This window comes from Thamnophis elegans, chromosome 12 (assembly GCF_009769535.1).
Source record: "Thamnophis elegans isolate rThaEle1 chromosome 12, rThaEle1.pri, whole genome shotgun sequence".
NCBI classification, from domain to species: Eukaryota; Metazoa; Chordata; class Lepidosauria; order Squamata; family Colubridae; genus Thamnophis; species Thamnophis elegans.
The window spans coordinates 15,333,984-15,353,152 of record NC_045552.1 but is presented as its reverse complement, the minus strand read 5'-3'; the positions used below and the strand labels follow the sequence as shown (position 1 = coordinate 15,353,152).

The 19,169-nt window shown below is 41.2% G+C and overlaps 1 protein-coding gene across 1 annotated transcript; it reads right to left on the bottom strand.

The window, feature by feature from the left end:
* Positions 1-780: 780 nt before the first annotated feature.
* SRSF4 (serine and arginine rich splicing factor 4) lies at positions 781-12,303 on the bottom strand. Its single transcript, XM_032227586.1, has 6 exons — positions 12,011-12,303; positions 6,773-6,915; positions 5,788-5,900; positions 4,119-4,333; positions 2,674-2,763; positions 781-2,326 (listed from the first exon to the last, which is right to left on the bottom strand). The coding sequence occupies exons 1-6, from the start codon at positions 12,115-12,117 to the stop codon at positions 1,402-1,404; spliced, it is 1,593 nt and encodes a 530-aa protein (XP_032083477.1). The 5' UTR covers positions 12,118-12,303; the 3' UTR covers positions 781-1,401.
* Positions 12,304-19,169: the final 6,866 nt, after the last annotated feature.

The window sequence follows — 19,169 nt, the reverse complement described above, 5'->3', positions numbered from 1 at the left end:
TTATAGAGAAATCTAATCGTAAAGTTCATTGTCATTTGATTGTCAAAGGAGTAGGCAGATTTCAGATTTAATTGGAACTGTTTCCTTTTTGAACCATGTGCAAATGGTTCAGGAAAATGAACAGTCTTCCTTTAGCGATTGCTTTGCACAATGACTGTCCAGTAACGACAATGATGAAAAAGTAACTCTGCAGCCAAAGTTTACAAACTTTGCAGATTTGTAAAAGAAAGGAAAACTGCGATAAGGTCTAAACACAATTGTGGTTTTACTTAACAATCACATTGCTTAAGAGAGTTGTGATAGCTAAATGAGGACTACCTGTACTGAATTTAAAAAATGAGATGCCTCTGAGAATACTTTCAGACCAGGAGTTTGTTTTCAGTGTCACAACTGGCAGCAAAAGTTACACAGAAATGAACCTAATAAGTACTTGGAGTGTCAGGATTGCAATTAGGGGGAAAATGTGTAAAAGTCACTTCCATACCATAGCTAAGGAAACTAGGTGGATAGTTCCACAAATTGAGGATGTGAGGGAAACTTTATCAGAACTACAATTATTATACAGATTGTTTCTCCACAAGTTCGTATTTTTACCTCCCTCCCAAGTGGTGGAGGAATTTGGGAAGGAAAAGGACAATCATTATTTTTTGTTAAATCATTAAATGTCACAAGTCTTTGCTGCAGATTCTGCCTATAATGGGCTGCATGATTAACTTGAAACTTTTGTACCATTTCTTTATGGGACAAAGCAGCATAGCTTAAAAGCATTACAACAACCAGTCAAGCAAAAATAGTCTTTATTCAAATTTAATGGAAACAGGGGTCACTGTACTTTTGCAAGATGGGGAAAAATAAAAAATATAAAACAAGGATATTGTCACAATACCAGAATGTGGAGCTCTACTTTTGTTTCTTCCCTTCCTATAGTTTACTGTAGGTATCTATTTTCCTGACTGTGCTATTCACATACTCTGCAAGTCCAAAATATGAAACAAAAAAAAAGTATTATGAAATTTAAGACTTTTCACTTTTCACTAAATGGCATACACATCAAGGGGCGTCAATTTAAGGGCAAATTGTTGAAATTACCATACCTACCTAGGAGTCATCATTCCAATCTTAGAAGCCCATCAATGCAATGCTCCGTCTCTATGGCTGTTCTGGAAATCTAGGATGATGCACCGTACTGAAGAAAGCCCTCGGTCTCTAGTACCAGAACGCGCAACAGAGAGGGAGCACTGGACCAAATACTTACTAACACACCATTTTTTTGGGGGGGGGGGGGGGGGGGATTAAAAATGTACAGCAGTGACATGTGTTCTACTCCAATCACTTGTGCTACAACTACCAAACATGTACAAAAGACTTCTCATAGAGCTCTAAATGTGGGTTGCAGCAAGTTTAGGATCTGGAACGAGATCGCGACCTAGATCGAGAATGTGACCTAGAAGCAGATCTCGATCTAGACTTCGACTGGGATCTCGTTTTTGAAACGGATTTGGATCTGGAGCGAGATTCTGATTTGACATTTTTAGACTTGGAATTTGATCTTGATCTTGATCTACAACTGGTGTCCATTTCCTCACCCTCGCCTTTGGCGTCTTTTGGGTCAGGTTCTGTTTTTATATGCTCTTTTTCCTTGGATTGAGACCGAGACCTAGACCTAGACCTGGACCGCTCTTGATCTTCTCTCTTTTTCTTCTTGCTACTAGACTTGCTGTCACGTTTATTCCTTCTCTTGTTTCTCTCATTTCTGCTGTGACTTCTGCTCCTGCTCCTGCTGGCCTCCCTGCTCCTCTTCCTACCTTTCCTTTTGTCCTTGCTCTTGCTACGGCTTCTACTCCTGCTCCTTTCTTTGCTCCTGTTCCTTTCTTTGCTCCTGTTCCTTTCTTTGCTCCTGCTCCTTTCTTTGCTCCTGCTCCTTTCTTTGCTCCTGCTCCTTTCTTTGCTCCTGCTCCTTTCTTTGCTCCTGCTCCTTTCTTTACTCCTGCTCCTTCCCTTGCTGACACTCTTCTCTCTCTCTTTACTCCGACTGCCCCTAACGCTTCTCCTTTCCTCCCTTTCTACCCTCTCCTTACTGCCACTCCTACTACGGCTCTTACTCTTACTCTTTTCTTTGCTGGGACTTCTGCTTTTTGCTTGGTGGTCACCATCATTTTGAACTATATCCTGTGGTTTGTCTTTACTTTTACTTCGAGATTTCTCAGCGCTTCTGCTGCGGCTCCTGCTTTTATCATCTTTACTTGGACTCCTGCTTTTTTCCTTTTGGCCTCTGCTGTGACTTTTGCTCCGACTGCGGCTTTTGCTTCTGGAATGAGATCTAGATCTGGTAGTCAAAAAGAAAAAAGTAGAAAGTTTTGCAGGTATTCAATAATTTGGTAGTGCCAGATCTTTATCTTGTAATTCAGCAGACATCTCAAACAGTTCAAATTTCAGATTGTAAACATGCCGACTACTTAAATAACACTTATTTAAATTTTCAAAATTATGATTTCAACGATATTCTAAATGCTTAATAACCCCCTGCATCCCACAGTGTAAGGCATATAACTGTTGATTATAACACTATATAACTGTTCCTGAAGAGCAATTATACTGCCACCTTTTTTTAGAATGCATGTTACTGGAGCATAAGCTTAAATTATGTCCACTATTAATTAAACTTTACTGTACCTGGATCGTGATCTGCTCTTTGAATGGCTGCTTTTACTACTGCCACTGCGACTCCTGCTTTTACGGGAATGTCTGCTTCGAGAGCGAGACCTGGAGGTAATACAATTGTGCCACAGTTGTTAAGTCATCATGGGCGTTCAAGAGAACCAGCTGAGCATGGCACAGAAATCCCCTTTGAAGCTGCATAACACAGTACAGCAGAAGGCACTCCCTCCCTAGAGCATTTCTGAGACAGCATAGTTCTGTCTATATATTATTAAGAAATCTAACAGGGTTTGTTTGTTTTTTGGTGGGTTTTTTTGCATATGGGGCTCCATAAAGCCTTCTAATGTCAAAGATAAGATTAGTTTCATTAAGGAAAACAAAAGGCAGCTTTGACAAAGATGTAAAAAATGAATAAAAGAGAATGCAATTATGATCACTGGAATTAGGAAAGAAAGCAGGAGGGATTAAGTTTAGATAATAGTTTTGTTACAACTCAAAATACAAAGGCACAAAGCTTTTCAACAATATGTTGCAGAGGAAGATCCAACCTGTTATTTTATTTGCTTTTTTTCATCTTCAAGAAAAGTTGTTCATTATTTAATAGTTTCCATGCTTGTAGTGAAACCATTTTTTGTATGTTCAAATATTTCTGCATGATGTGGAACCCTTCACTATAAGGGTTCTAACTGTTATACTATGGAGTTAAAAACTGCTCAGTACTACTTAAATGTTGACTTGAACATATGAAGGAAACTCTTGAACAAAACTCAAGTCATTGATCAGCCTAGCTTTTATTCTCTTCAATAATTGGTAATAACTTTCCAGGCTATTTTTCAAAATTTTATCTAAACATGCCAGGCAATGATTTCATGACATTTTACAATCTAAATATATGTTCTGCCAATGAGATACTGCCATTCTTATGCTGGATCTAGCTTCTGATTCTAGTTTGCAAAATTGTACCATATTTATATATTTGTAAATAAAAAATAAAATCTATCAAGATTTTCAATATAGTAAAAGGTGGCTTCAAAATATAGTTCTTCTGTTTCATCAGGTTCCAGATTTCATGCAAAGATCCTCAATTAACATAATTTTCCTGTATAAACTCCATTATCTGCTTCTCTATAGAACAGCTTTACAGCAATGCCTCTTGGAAAGGATCATACATCCCTTTTCTCAGACAGGTAATTTATCTGATCCTCAAATGAAATGCCTATGGCTTCCCTCAATGGCAAATGGAGGCTGGAGATATGGATTCCATAGGTGTAAATATAATTTGTCCTAGTTGTTCAACAGTATAATGCCAAGTTATAATTTGGCATTATTCCCGAACCACTTCTGAGAGTTTGGTTATTTTAACACTTCACTGCTTTTCCTGCAAGTGAATATCCTGTTTATTTTTCATTAACTGTTCTGAACTATTGCCCTAGTAAGCATGACATTATGAACAAACTTACCTTGAATGAGTGCGACTTCTGGAGTAAGAACGGCGGCGCCTGGACCCAGGCCTATCTTCCACTAGTCTTATCTTTCTACCATTTACTTCTGTCCCATCCAGTTTTTCAAGGGCTCTTTTCATGTCTGAATAAGATTTGAATTCAATCACACCTTCATTTTTTCTCCCTTTGTGTGCGTCAGCATATGTCACTTCACCTGCCTGACGCATATAATCCTAAGAACAGATACAGGGTTTCAGTACATTTGTCTAATTCTGATACTGCTACAAATGAAAAAAACGAGACACATATGTACCTGCACACTTGGTTGTGTCCTGATATGCACATGTAGTATCTGTATGTCTAAATGAATTACTGACTTATTGATCAAGATTTTCTCATTTCCATATCTCTAGTTACCTTTCAACTTCTAGGTGTCGTAGTTAATTGCTAATTTTACCTAAAATATCAATGCCCTTGCTTTTCAGGGCATCATTTTTGTAGAATTTTAGAAGGAAATGGAACAGGACAAGAAATCATTTGGAGGGGGGGGAGGGCAAAAATGGAGGTAGTTATAAAGGCTGGAGTTTGCAAGGCGGAAACAAGACCCAAAGGACTAGACAATACCATTGGGTACACGGTTACAATAAAGGTGTAATCAACAGCCCTGCATGAGAAATGCATTGTAAGCAATCCAAAAAAGCTCATGATTTATAACTTGAAGAGGCAGAAAAGAACACACATGCATACATAGCTGGTTTTTTAAAGAGTTTCTTTGTCTTGAGGGCTACTCTGCACCTGCAATATTTATCTCCTACAGGAATGTACAGATAGTCCTTGACTTACAACAGTTTGTTTAGTGATGTTCAAAGTTACAATGGCACTGAAAAAATGATACATGATTATTTTTCATACTTCTAACTGTTGCAGCATCTGAATTGTCAGATGCTTGGCAACTGACTCGTATTTATGATAGTTGCAATGTTTTGGGTCCATGTGATCACTCTTTTTGACCTTCTGACAAGCGAACTCAGGGAAGCCAGATCTAACAACTATGTCACTAAGTTAACCTCAGTGATTCATTTAACAACCATTGCAAGAATGGTTGTAAAATGAGACATTAACTTAACAACTGTCTCACTTCACAACAGAAAATTTGGGCTCCGTTGTTGTTGTAAGTTAAGGACTAATTGTACTTGAGAACAGTTTGAATCCCTAGAGATAAAGAACTATTCCAGTGACCTGTATGTAACCATGACAAGTAGGTTAGCCAATTCAAATGCCCCAATGAACAGTGATCCAATCATAAAAAGAAGAGCAAGCCACTGCAACAAGTGCCCCAAAGAAGCAGTTGCTCTTAGCTTTTATGAATAGCTTCTAAAAGATCAAGGTCATGCGTGAAATTTGATATAGAGACTTCTATTCTTTTGGAAGCATTTCTCTGTACTTAATAGGTAATGTAATATAGGTAATAAAGAGCATAGACAGTGAACATTTCATGCTCAAGAAACTCACAATTACGCTTAGTACACTGCATTGAGATTTCAAATAAAAACTATAAATACTTTTTTTTGGGAAACAAATATCTATTTCCTTTGGTATGGATTATATCGCAAGAATTAAGACTTCAATTTATGTTTGCACTACCCATCACTAAATCAGAACTGGCAGAAGCCCAGACACCACTTACCTTCAAATCCTGCCAACTGCAACGGCTTGACAGATTTTCAACGATCAATCTGTATTCAGTACGGGTCGGAGGCCCATACTTATCTCTTCCACTTCTTCTATAACCATATCCACCTTGAGATGTGATAAGCAGATGCAGTACTTTAGCTAATATAGTGGAGTTAGGAATTAAACCTACACCCCCCACCCCCTCCTCCAAACAATGTAAGAACTAGTCTATCCAAGTTATATTAACAATTTCCCACCCCCGCCCAAGCCTAAACTACATTCTCCTTGCTTTAAATGTAATACTAATAGAGCCAGCCAGAAATCTACGTACACATGTCTAGAATATTACCACAATAAGACTGTATATTTTACATTAAATACTAATATTGAACATGCATCTACAATTACTTTTTTTTAAAATAACATTTTTTTTGAAAACAAAACAACCAAATCACTATAGTCAGTTACTAATGTTACTTACATTGATTTAAAGTTTTCTGAATATCTGACATGAATAATGGTTTTCAGGCACCTATTTCAGATTAATCACATCTCTCTCTAACCCTTGGGGTCCTCACCACCCAGGTCTAATGGGAAAAAGTTGCGGTCGTCACATGGCTTCCTTTTGGTCAGCCAAGGGCCACAAAGGTCAAAGAGCCACTCATGGAAAGGCAACCCAGGGTCAGCAAATGGAACAGGCAGTCATCTTAGCCTCAAAGGACTCTTAATTGAAACATTGAGGTCTTAGTTAAGTCTATGTTAAACAAATATTTACATTACAAATAAACCATTTAAATATTTACAAAAGTAAAATAACAAAATTAATCTCATTTATTTAATTACATTAAAAATGTTTAATACAAATTAACATCTAGATATTACTTTAATAGAAACCACAGCAGTCAAAGTTTACATTTTTTTAAAAATTACAGTTTTAAAAAAATATTCTATTTTAAATAGAAAGAAGAGTCACTGATACAATGGTATGTAGTGCTTACTGCGTCCAGAACCATAACTGCTGTCACGACGAGGGCCTCGAGCATGCTCAACAATTACACGCTCCCCACAAAGATCTTTGCCGTTTAGTTCATAAACAGCATCGTCTGCATCACGCACATCATCAAATTCAACAAAGCCATACCTGGAGAAGAGAAGAAACGACTCCAGAATCAAATATGTCACCAATTACCTCAGCAGGTCCGCTGGCAGTAGAAACTATTTTGAAAATTAGGGAATGTGGGAGATACGTATTTCAGAAAGCATCTTCCTCCAAACAAAAACTAAGCCTGTTGATGGCAACAAAGGGTTTTCCTTTGTTGCCATTAACAGGAAGAACATGTTGTAACTATTATTATTATTTTTATACAAAGCATAAAGTTATGGCAGCAGGTACTAATAGCTTAGGAAATCACAGAGACAAACTGTTCTCTGGCATTAAGGCTTTTATAATTTTTTCTTTTAAAAAGACAAAAGAAAATCAAGTTATTTAAAGCACATTATAGACAGGAAGTAGACCACACAACACAACAACACACTTAGGAGGCTGGTAACTTTACATAAGCCAATCTGGCTCTTTTGAAAGTTTCTGCTATAGGTGGACCATATGGAAATTCTGTACTGGATCTTCCTGCATTTAGGAGACCCTGGGCAATTGGCATTGCTTAAAGGCTAGTAGTCACTAAAGAAACAAAGGATGTCCTTTGGGCTGTTGTGAACAGCTTCTGGATAGAAATTCTTACCTGGCTATCTTACATTCTTACAGGGTTGACTAGAGTGAACTGTTGTTTTCAAATATGAGGAAAGGAAGAATAAAAGAAGCAAACTGAGGCAATTTCAGAAAAAAAAAATTATGCTTTCCACATTTTGCTAATTACTTTCTTCTATTTCCCCAAAGCAGAAGCAAAAAATTAATGGAATTCTTTAAAAAGGCCTTATTATGAAACATAATCTCTTTTTAAATGAGTGATATATTTTCCAAATGTTTTAAGTCACCCATTAAAATAATATTAGAATGTTTAATGGAAGGAAACCTTTTGCATTAATATTTCATTACTGTTTTTTAATTCTAGAACATTTTATAATATCCAAATACGCTCTTAGTCTTTAATGTTAAGCCATAATGTTTTTGTTTACTAGTGACATATGCTTGAGTAGCATATGGTGAAACAAATGGTAGCATTCTAGAATTAGATGATTCAAATTACCAAAATCTGTAATTTTGGTTGCAAAAAGTTAAAATTTATTCTCTTGAATCTGTAATCTTATGCTTTAACTGGGAGTTAGCTTCACTAACAGATATACATATAAATATAACATCCAAGTAAATATCTAGGCAGGATTCTTTTTTATAAATTATCTTGAGACGTTTCACTCATAAAGGCTTCTAAAAAAAAGCCAGATAGTGTAAAATGTACATGCTATCTGAAATAATTAATGTAGTTAAAGAAGTAAATATTTGGATTGATAGCAAAAAAAAAACACCTTTTCTACCAAATAGAGAAAAGTGCTTTTTCAAACTTTCAAATTATCAGAAATTGTATTTCCCTAGTTGCAATCCACTCGTTCTTTTGCTAAAGACAGATTCTGATGGCATTCATCTCCTGAAATTTTAGTAGTTAGAAATCACCAGTGGTCTGAACCATCAATATCTGACAGAAGTCTAGGAGATGCTGCTAGTTGTTCAACAGTTGGTATTTTGAATGGTAAACTAGTACAGCAGTAAAGCAAGCATCTAGCTATCACAGTTATATGTGATATCATGCTGCCATTTTAAAGCTTCAGAATAAGGTAAGGGATAAGATCCCAGCAAACAAAAACTAAAATATTACCCCAGAGACATTAAAGCAAGTCAAAAAGTATGGACTTTTTAATGTGATCCCAATTTTGTTTTTCTCCTATATATCCCAAATTGTTTTATCCATATTGCCAATTTCTCACAGAATAGGCAGTTACAATCTACTGCAGTAAAGCCATCTGCAGTTTGCTAACTAAAATTTACAAACATTAAAACAAAGCTGACAAATTAGTTTTCAAAAAAGTATAAAGATATTGTCGTCTAGAGTTAATATTGTTTTAGCTACTAAAACTCTTGGCCCATTAATAACAAGTCAGCTGAAAAATTAAATTTGGCTAAAATAGAAAATACAAGAGTGTGCTCAAATTACAATAAAAAAATGGTGTTAATATGCAAAATCTCTTGAATACCCCATGAACTTTTACTGTCAATGATAATTTGAAAAATTATACTTCTATTTCTAAGTACCGGTAATCATTTAGTTTACTGTGCTGTCTAAAGCAGCGACCCACAACTTTTTGGGCAACAGGGATCGGTTCCATGGAGAGATATTTTTCCATGGACCAGAGGGGGAGTGGGTTCGCATGCTGCCTGCATCCCAGGGATGCAGCTTCACTTGCTTGTGGAGCCTGGTTTCTGGCATGCTACAACCCGTTGCCAGATCCTGGATCAAGGGCTGCGGACCCCTGGTCTAGAGTTTAATAAACATATTTTCTATCAGTTTCTAGCTGTTATAAGCGTTTGTGCTAAAAAGAATCTACTCAAGTAAAGGAACCCATACAAGATTTAGTCATGTATATTTCACATATCCTGGAACATTTATCCCCATGTGGCAACAATTTCCTGGTCAACCAACTACTGTAGGGGATTATGGATGCCTGTCTACTGTTGCACCACTACTACTGTATCAATTTCACAATGCTTCTTTACAAAAGAAACATTTCAACTAGGTAATTATTTTTGTAAACTTGTCATTTTTTAAAGAAATACTTTAAAATGTGTATGCATATTTACGTGAGAATACCTAGAGTAAATTAAATTGTATTTCAAATAAACACGTCTAGCACTGCTCTGTCATGAAATAATTCTTGATGAAAGGAATGAAGCCTACTCCCTTTAAACTAAGGCTTCAGCCCTCTCATAAGGCAATATGTTCTGTAAAAATGCAATGGGATTGGCTCTAAAAACATACACATTTCAGTGTACTGTTTTACAAGTGCTAAAAATGCATTTTACATTAGATTTGTTTAAATTCAACAATAAGTAAAGACAGCATAGCATATATTTTCTAAGCAAATATGTTTTCCTGACCCAAGTCTAAAATGTCAAACACTATATAATTATTTATTAGAATGGCTGCTGATTAGACAGGTCATCTGTTATTAAAAAATCCCAGGTTTAACATCTAACATCTCCAGTTAAACCAAAAAAGACCTAACACTGAAATTAGATGAATGGTCCATGCAAGATGCTGTTTACCCATTGTATAAAACGCCACATTAAAATTGGGCTTGCCTAGTCTTGGTTTGGCATGTTGCCTGAATTGAACCACTGTGGTTTGTAAACCAGAGTTTGTGGCTTACCATATTGTTGTGGATCTGGCTGTTAGATATTCAATAAGCCATGGTCAATCATAGCACAGCACAATGCATGAACCCAGACAGTACACGGCAGCTTCCAGTACTGCTCGTTCATTAAGAAAAGGGCTTCATCCAGGACCCACTTCCAGCTCCAGGTCTTCCTTCAGGAAAGAAGACATTTCATTTTGTCCTATGATAAGACTTTAAACACGAGATGAAAGCAAGAGAGCCAGTTTGGTGTATTGGTGAAGGTACTGACCTACAACCTATGAGTTCTTTGGCATGAAAGTTGGCTGACTTTGGACCAGTCAGCCCAACCCACCTCACAAGGCTGTTGTGGGGAAAATAGATGGCAGAGGTATTATGCTTGCCTCTGCCAGTTACACACACATATTTTTTTAAAGATGGAATAAAAACTATAATAACATCATCCAAGCTTTGTAATAGTTAAAGCAGAGTCAGTTGGATGCAGTGGTTAAGGCATCAGGCTAGAAACTTTGGAAATCATTTAAGTCTAGCCTTTAGCAAGAAGTCAGTTGCATGATTGTGGGCTGGGTCCCTCTGTCTCAGCCCTAGATGGCAAACTACTTCTGAAAAACCTCACCAGGAAAACTGACCGAACAAGTCCAGACAGTTTTCAGGAGTCAATGACTTACTTGAAGGCATCTCCTCCCCCAAAACACAACAATCCCAAATACAGGTAGTCCACGACTTACTACAGTTTGTTTAGTGACTGTTCGAAGTTACAATGGCACTGAAAAAAGGGGCTTATTCTTCACACTTACAACCTCTGCAGCATGGTGACTTGATCTAAATTCAGAGGCTCGGCAACCGACTCATATTTATGACAGTTGCAGCGTCCCGGAGTCGTACAATCCTCCTTTTGTGACCTTCTGACCAGCAAAGTCAATGGGGAAGCCAGCTTTCATTTTAACAACCATGTTACTAAATTAACAAACTATAGTTGTTTAGTGCTGTGATTCACTTAACAACTATAGCAAGAAAAGTCATCAAAGGGGAGGGTGGGAGGGGAAAACTCACTGAGCAACAGAAATTTTGGCCTCCAGTGTAGTGGTAAGTTCGATCCTAGGTAGAAGCAGATATTTCTTTCTCTGGGCACCTATTCTCTCTGAGTATCTGCTGAACAAAACTCCGCATTGGCGATAGGAAGGGCATCCAGCCATTAAAACACTCTCCTAGCTCCATTCAGCTGCCTACTTCACTCGCAAAGGGATGATTTTTTTGGGGGGGGGGCCGGTTAAATGAAGGTGATGTGGTCGTAAGTCGAGGACTACCTGTAGTGAAGGCGCGGGAGGGAAGAAATGGCAGGTTCAAGTCCAGCCACTTGGAAAAAAAGAACCTGAAAGAGAGGGTGACTTTGGGCCGGTCGACATCTGCAATATTTTCTCAGCCCGGAAAGTTCGGGGAATGAAAAGTTTTTGCTCTTGCATAAAAGGCGGGCTAAGAAATCCAGCGCGATTGGATGTGGGGTGACCCGCAACTTCTCCTCTTAAAGAGGTTCCCAAGCCCGTCTTGACCCGAAGAGGAGTGCCCGAATCTCCCTCCAACAGCACCGCATGGACCATAAGGCGGGTCACACACGGAACTTGGCCCAGCAGTGACTGCAAGGCTCACTCCCCCCCCCACACCCCCACAGGAGGATCGGTGGGGGAAGGGAGGGAGGCGCGCGCGGGAAAGGACGGAGAAAGGGCGCGCATGCGCTCTAGCGGGGTGGGGGGGGGAGAAAGGCCGCGCTGACAGGAAGAAACGCGGGATGAAAACCCGGGCCGGATTTAGGGCCCAGAGCGGACCTTCCGGGCAACGGGCTGAGGCGGAATGAGAAGATTTAAAAGCCGCCTCACCCGTTCTTGAGATCCACTTCGAGGATTTTCCCGTAGCCTTTAAAGAAGCGCTCCACGTCCCGCTCTCGGGCCTGGTAGCTAAGGCGCCCGATGTAGACCCGAGGCATTTTCCCCGACAAAGAAGAACCGGCGGGGACGGCGGCGGCGACCGAGGGGCGGCGTGGCACGCGGGGGCGGCCGGGTGAGGGGGGGCGGCAGTGGCGGCGGCGGCGGCGATTTTTTTTTCGCCCCCCTCCCTCTCGCTGGCTCTCGCTGGCGTAGTACACGCACGCAACGGCGTGCGCGCTGACGTAGGCACGTCACATGACGTCGCGGTTAGCTTCCCAGGCAGCTTTTGCGGCGGCGCTTTCGAAGCTGGGCTGTTTCTTCCGGCACGCGGCGGCGGCTCTTAAAGGGGACGCGTTCCTTTAACCGGCAGAGGCACTTTCTGAAGCAGGGATCTCCAACCTTGGCAACTTCAAGCCTGGAGGACTTTAATTCAAAGCTGGCTGGGGAATTCTGGGAGTTGAAGTCCTCCAGGCTTGAAGTTGCCAAGGATGGAGACCCCTATTCTGGAGCACGTCCCAGTGTTGAATTTAATCAGAGGAGTGGGTAGCGCTGTTTTCCTGCCTCCCGTCATGGTACCTTGTAGGTGGGCTGGATTCCAACGGGCGTGATCATTTATTAATCTTGCAATTTTCTCCACCACTCCTGCATTATTATACAGGTATTCCTCGACTTACGACCACCATTGAGCCCTAAATTTCTGTTGCTAAGTGAACCCTTTCACTTAGCAAATGTTTCACTTAGCAAAAGAGAATTTTGCTTCATTTTATCACCTTTTGCGCCAGAGTGGTTTAAGTGGATGACTGCAGTTGTTAAATTAGTAACAGGGTTGTTAAGTGAATCTGGCTGCCCCCTTTGATTTTGCTTGTCAGAAGGTTGGAAAGGGGGATCATGTGACCCTTGGACGGTTTTAAATATGAGTCAGTTATATACTAGGCTTTACAGTGCTTTACAGCCCTCTGTAAGCAGTTTATAGAGTCAGTCTATTGCCCCCAATAATCTGGGTCCTCATTTTACCCACCTTGGGGGGATGGAAGCAGTGGTGGGTTGCAGGCAGTATGCCCCGGTATGGGCATACCGGTGCCTGCCTGGAGCACCGGGTACCGTTCGGTACAGTGCTCCAGAGGGCCCACCCACTCGCCCTCACTCCTTAACTATCCTTTAAAGCCTTCAGTGCTTCCCCACACGTGCATGGCACGTACAGCACCTGCACGATGCTCCACAGAGCGGCTGGAGTGTCGTGGAGGCTTGCCGAGGTGTCGCTGGAAGGTAAGACGCATGAGCATGCTGTGTGCATGTGCATGCGCGCCTCACACGTTCATGTGGAGGACACCGGGCCCCATTGCAACCATACTGGGTGCAAAGGAATCCGGAACCCACCACTGGATGGAAGGCTGAGTCAACCTGGAGCCTGGTGAGATTTGAACTGTCAAATTGCGGGCAGTCAGCAGAAATAGCCTGCATTTGTCAAATGTTGCTGTCCTCAGTTCTGCATGAGAACCCTGAATACATGGTGGGAACCTCTTTAGTACAGAATGTTTAAGCTAATTTATTTGAGAACTATGGATGTTATTCAGACTCCTCTTCCTGCCCCTCCCAAAAGTAGTTTTTCTCCAATTGCCCAGGACAGTTGAGCAACCTTATTCCCATTCTAAGGTACACTTTGGTGGTGGCACAATACAAATTATATCATAGGCTGTTTATCTTTTGTTTTATGCTACTACAAGATACACCATGGTTAAGCGAATCATGCGATTGTTAAGCAAATCCATCTGCCCCCATTGATTTTGCTTGTCAGAAGCTGGCTGGGAAGGTCACAAATGGCAATTATGTGACTCCAGGATGCTGCTATTTTTGTAAATACATGCCAAGCCCCCGAATTTTGCTCATGTGGCTATGGGGATGCTGCACGTACTGGTTCTATAACACTCTTTTCAATGCCACTGTATCTTTGAACAGTTGCTACATGAATGGTTGTAAGTTGAGGACTACCTATAGAGCTACGGTGGCGCAGTGGTTAGAGTGCAGTACTGCAGGCTACCTCTGCTGATCACCAGCTGCCAGCAGTTTGGCAGTTCAAATCTCACCAGGCTCAAGGTTGACTCAGCCTTCCATCCTTCCGAGGTGGGTAAAATGAAGGCCCAGATTGTTGGGAGAAAGAGGCTGTAAGACTTTTGGAGTGGGCTATAAAGCGGTATATAAGTGCTGTTGCTAAATTTGCCAACAGTAAAATTTTCAAACCCTTGATATCTACACAACATTTAGAAAGAATGAAGTAATTAAGCAAATGCTTGGGTAATAGGGAGTGTCCTATGTTGCTTTGCAGGAGCTGTTTGGATGATAGAACTGGCTCCTTGTCCCCCTGCTGTCTTGGTGAGAGAGCAGGTCTTTCTCTCTTGGTGCATTTTATCAAATGATGACAGCTAACCCCAGGAAATTGTGGGTGCTTCATCACTGGAGGTTTACCAGAAGAGTTCAGACAGTTCAGACAGCCATTTGCCTGGAATGGTATAGGGCAGGGGTTGTCCAACCTTGACAATTTTAAGACCTGTGGACTTCCAACTCCCAGAGCTCCCCAGCTAGCATAGTGTTCCCACATAGGCTTCCCAAGAGCATGAAACAAACTTCTTGTCCCGACAAAACCCCCTTTTTATTAAGTTACTGTGAATTCCTTTCACCCACATCCAGCAAAGTCTTTCAAGGCTCAATTTACAGTCACAGATCTTCTCTGGCTTGGAGAGCTGACAGGCTGATATCTGCAAAACTAGGCAAGGAGTCTCAGAGAGTCACCAATTAAGTGAACTAATTGTCTACTGCAACTCCCCTCCCTCTCTTCTCTTATTTCCCCTGGGAGGGGCCATTTACTGTCCACCTGTGTTGTTACTCCCAAGTTGACCCTTGTTCCTTAGCGGTTCCCTTCATCTGGCAACCCTGCGCATGTGCACACTGGGAACAGGCTCCAGCTGTTTGTCTGCCTCGCTGAGGTCTGACTCAGAAAGCAGCTGATAACTGTGGGATGGCTCTGGCCTCATCTCTGCCTCCAACAGAGCCCTCCCCAGACTCTAGGACTGGCCCATGTTCCTCCCCAACCTCCTCACTGTCCGAATCTACTGCCAGGGATTGGCCTAGAAGACCTCCGAGGTCCCTTCCAACCCTTTTGTTATATGTTTTAATTTTCCCTCAGTCTTCAAAGATGACCCGTGGCTAACAGTTCAGGAAAATCAAAAGCAGAAACTGTTTTTAAAACAAGTGTAAACATTGCTGAGAAAGTTGTTTTAAATCGATTTTAAATGCCCTTGAGTGGGCCACCTCCCCCCACCACTTCAGCTACAGCCTTGTTCTATCCCATTAATCCCTGTGCCTCGTGGAGCCAATTCTTTCTTCTCTGCCCATCATGGCAGCAATGATAACAGGAAAATGGTACTCATTTCTCTTGCAATACAACTTCAGCGAAGACGGCCATCACCATCTGCAGCCTGCTGGTGCTAATGGTCTGGAAAGAGACCCACCATGGTGGTTGCCATCCCAAGGGCTACGAGTTCCCCCTGGCAGATTGCTGTGTGTGTGTGGGGGGGGGAAATGTTTATAGAAAATCTAATTGCTTGCTCGTAAACAATGCCATTCCGTGACGAGGCAACACATTGGCTTCCTAAGCCCTAGTTGTCAGTGCTTTCCCCCTGATTAGGGACACCGAAGCAGTTTCCCAACTCAGCCATGTTCTGTGTTCACTGGCTCATGTATGATAAACGGCAGCTGCTTCGGCTGCAAAAGCAAAATGCGTGCGCTTGCTTTCTCTCTCCAAGTCTCTGGTTAAATGAAGACAAACTCCTATGCTCCGGAGATGGAGATTAATGGGCCAAAGGAGTAAGAGGCCAATTAAGAGATGATGGATGAGTCCGAAGAAGGAACGTGGAGCAGCTGCAGAAAAGAGATGGATGGACTCACAAACAGATAACAAATCCAGTCACTCTGGTTCATTTGGGCCAGGACAGAACGGTAGTCATCTACTTTCCTAGCAAACATAAGAGACGGCAGTTCAATCTTTGCCTACATTCAGATAGAAGGCAAAAAAAAAGAAACCAAGAGCAAGCTGTTGGCTTCAAACAGTCTTAACCAGCCATTAGGCGATTTAATTTTGACTTGAATGTGCTAGGTGAAAAAGCGATTGGCAAAATTTATGGCTTAGCATGCGGGGTGAGCCCAACTATCCTGTTTTCCCGAAAATAAGACCTCCCTGGATAATAAGCCCAATCGGGCTTTTGAACGCATACGCTAAAATAAGCCATCTCCTAAAATATTTAAACGCATGTGCAGCCGGTCTCTGCCATTTCCAGTGGGGGAGAGGGAACATGCCCCATGTGCTCCACATGTAACTGCCATCCACGCAGAATGGCCTTGTGGAGGCTGCTACTGCAAACTCTAGCTACTTAGTGGCGGTTCCACCACAAAACCGCGGTAGACAAAAGCGCGCTCGACGAAAGCGCGTACGTGATGTCATCACAGCGCGACGAAAACATCACGCTGTGAGCGGTAAATTTAAAATTAAAGCGAAAACCTTACCCTAACCCCCCCAAACCTAACCCTAAACCTAACGCTAAACCTAACGCTAACCCTTAACCTAACGCTAAACCTAACCCTAACGCTTAACGTAACCCTAAACCTAACCCTAACCCTTAACCTAACCCTAACCCTTACCTTTATGTGAATCGGCTTGCTTTAATTTTATTTTAATTTCAATTTAATTTTTTTTTTCGTCGCGCTGCTGATGACGTCAGGTACGCGCTTTCGTCGAGCGCGCTTTAGTGGACTGCGGTTTTGACGGGTCACGCTTAGTGGCTGCCATAAAAGGAATAGCAGGGCTGGCAAGAGTGTGCCAGAGACAGAACTTCCAGCTCTCTCTGGATCAGCTGATCCGCAGGCCAGGGTTAAGGGGCCTCCTGCACCTCAAAAATAAGACCTCCCTGAAAATAAGGCCAAGCGCTTATTTTTGGCAGGGGTGTGTGTGGTGTCAAAAGAAAATAAGACTTATTTTTTGGGACACATGGTAAACTGTGACTTATTCGATAAAGCAAGCAATCCACAGCTCAATAGGATGTGACTCAGTAAATTAAGTAACGGTGCTTTTGGTACTTGCGTTGTCTGTATGGTTTTAGCACACCGTCCTGGAAATTCAATCAAGGCTGGCTTAGCCCCCCTCCCCCCAAAAAGTAGTTTATTGCAAGGTGCAAACTCACAGGGTTGAAGAAAAAATAAAATCTTGTTTGAGTTGAATTCCAACACTTCAAAGACAATCCATATAATTTTCCTGCCCTTGTCATTAAAACTATTAGGTTCCAATTTTTAAACTTTTAAGCATTCTACTTTAGCTTTGCTGCTAATTTAAACATTTATCCATTAAAGATTACCTTTTTAGAGGCCTGTTAGAAAAGCCAGAGCAACATTTTATAATAAGCAATTCACTGGTGATTAAGTTAGAAAGTATCTTGTACACTAATTTATGGCAAAATTATTAATTAAATTGAGGAAGTATAAAGCTCTCCCATTTGTTATCCTTTGAAATGAAGCAAGAACGTAGACCATTTCCAGAACAGGTCTAATTATTTGGTTCCCACTGCAAGCTATGTAACAATAAATGGAAACTAAAGCAAACCAAAGGACTCAAAACTAAAATGCCCATATGTCTTTATTATGCCGTGCCCAACTTATGTAGGGCCAACCTATCCTTTCACTGTAATTGTGCCAAGCATTTGTCTAAGCCCAGCGTCTTTATCACCTGCATTTTATACATAAGAGCACATGATTCCTACATTCAAAGGTAATGTATGAAAACCTGACACAAGCGATTAAACCAGTAAGGCAGAAGCAGCAACGCTGTGCAATTGAAGAGCTTCAAGGCTTCAATTTGCTGTTACTAAGGCCAAGGAAAAATCCCATGGGTGGTTAGAGCTAAAACATTTTATTGGAGATGAAAATCACTGACATTTCAACGGTGGTTTTGCAAGAACAGGTTTGTAATCAAATGCAATTTGCTTTCATCTCGGTTACAGCCAACATGATATAAATAACCAATTGAAAACTCTTCTTCTTCAGACATTATATCGCAAAAGAGGACTTTTGATGCTGCAGGCTACAATTGCTCCATCCAGGCTCTCAAATTACACTGCAACTATTTAGAAACTCCCCTGGAAGCTGCTTGCTCCAAGGAAAACACTTTGGTGGGCTAATTATTCAGCCACAATTTAATAAACTAGCATTAGAATGAAAAGGAGCTGCTAAGAAATCTACCAAGTGAAACTAGTTTGCCTTATCCAGTGGTGGGTTTCAAAAATTTTTGGAACCTCTTCTGTAGGTGTGGCCTGCTTTCCGGGTCAACTGGTGGAACCTCTTCTAACCGGTTCGGTAGACTTGACGAACCGGTTCTACCAAATAGGTGCGAACTGGTAGGAACCCACCTCTGGCCTTATCCCATATTACAGCTCTGTTCATTCTATTTTTAGCCTCATTCTTCTAAAGTACTCTGAAAAACGTGCAAGAATGGCTTAGAACAACTTGAAGATGTGTGAACTTCAATTTGAAGATGTGTGGACTTAGCAACTTCAATGTGTGAAACACACACCTTCAAGTTGCAAAGGTTGAGAAACACTCAATTCTTCTCCAACCCAAATATTTTGGACTGGGTCATATAACTCCCAGCCTGCATGGCGATCAGTTGTGTGGGCCGAGACTAATGAAAATTGAATATGAATTTGAGGAAAGTAACCTTGGAAGCCACAGAACTCATTCTAAAGCTGAATGCGTCCACCATGATTTTCCTGCTCAATGACTAAATCAGTGTTTCTCAACCTTGTCAACTTGAAGGTGTCTGGACTTCAACTCCTAGAATTCCCCAGCCAGCATTCGCTGGCTGGGGAATTCTGGGAGTTGAAGTCCAGACACCTTCAAGTTGACAAGGTTGAGAAACACTGGACTAAATTGTCAAGAGCCATTTTGCTCAGGAATGAAAAGGATCTGGCTGCAAAGATTGTCAACAAGTTCCTGAGGAAAATACTAAAAACCTACATGTTGAACCTGACCCGACTCCATAGTTGCCTGTTCCTGCTTTTGCTCTCAGCTT

Bases quoted from the DNA above. Each gene is read 5' to 3' on its own strand.
- SRSF4 (XM_032227586.1), bottom strand. From the start codon at position 12,117: ATGCCTCGGGTCTACATCGGGCGCCTTAGCTACCAGGCCCGAGAGCGG. The intron at 5,901-6,772 runs GTAAGCACTACA...TCACATCTCAAG, and splicing joins CAGTTATGGTTCTGGACGCA to GTGGATATGGTTATAGAAGA. The intron at 4,334-5,787 runs GTAAGTGGTGTC...ATCTGTTCTTAG, and splicing joins GCAGTTGGCAGGATTTGAAG to GATTATATGCGTCAGGCAGG.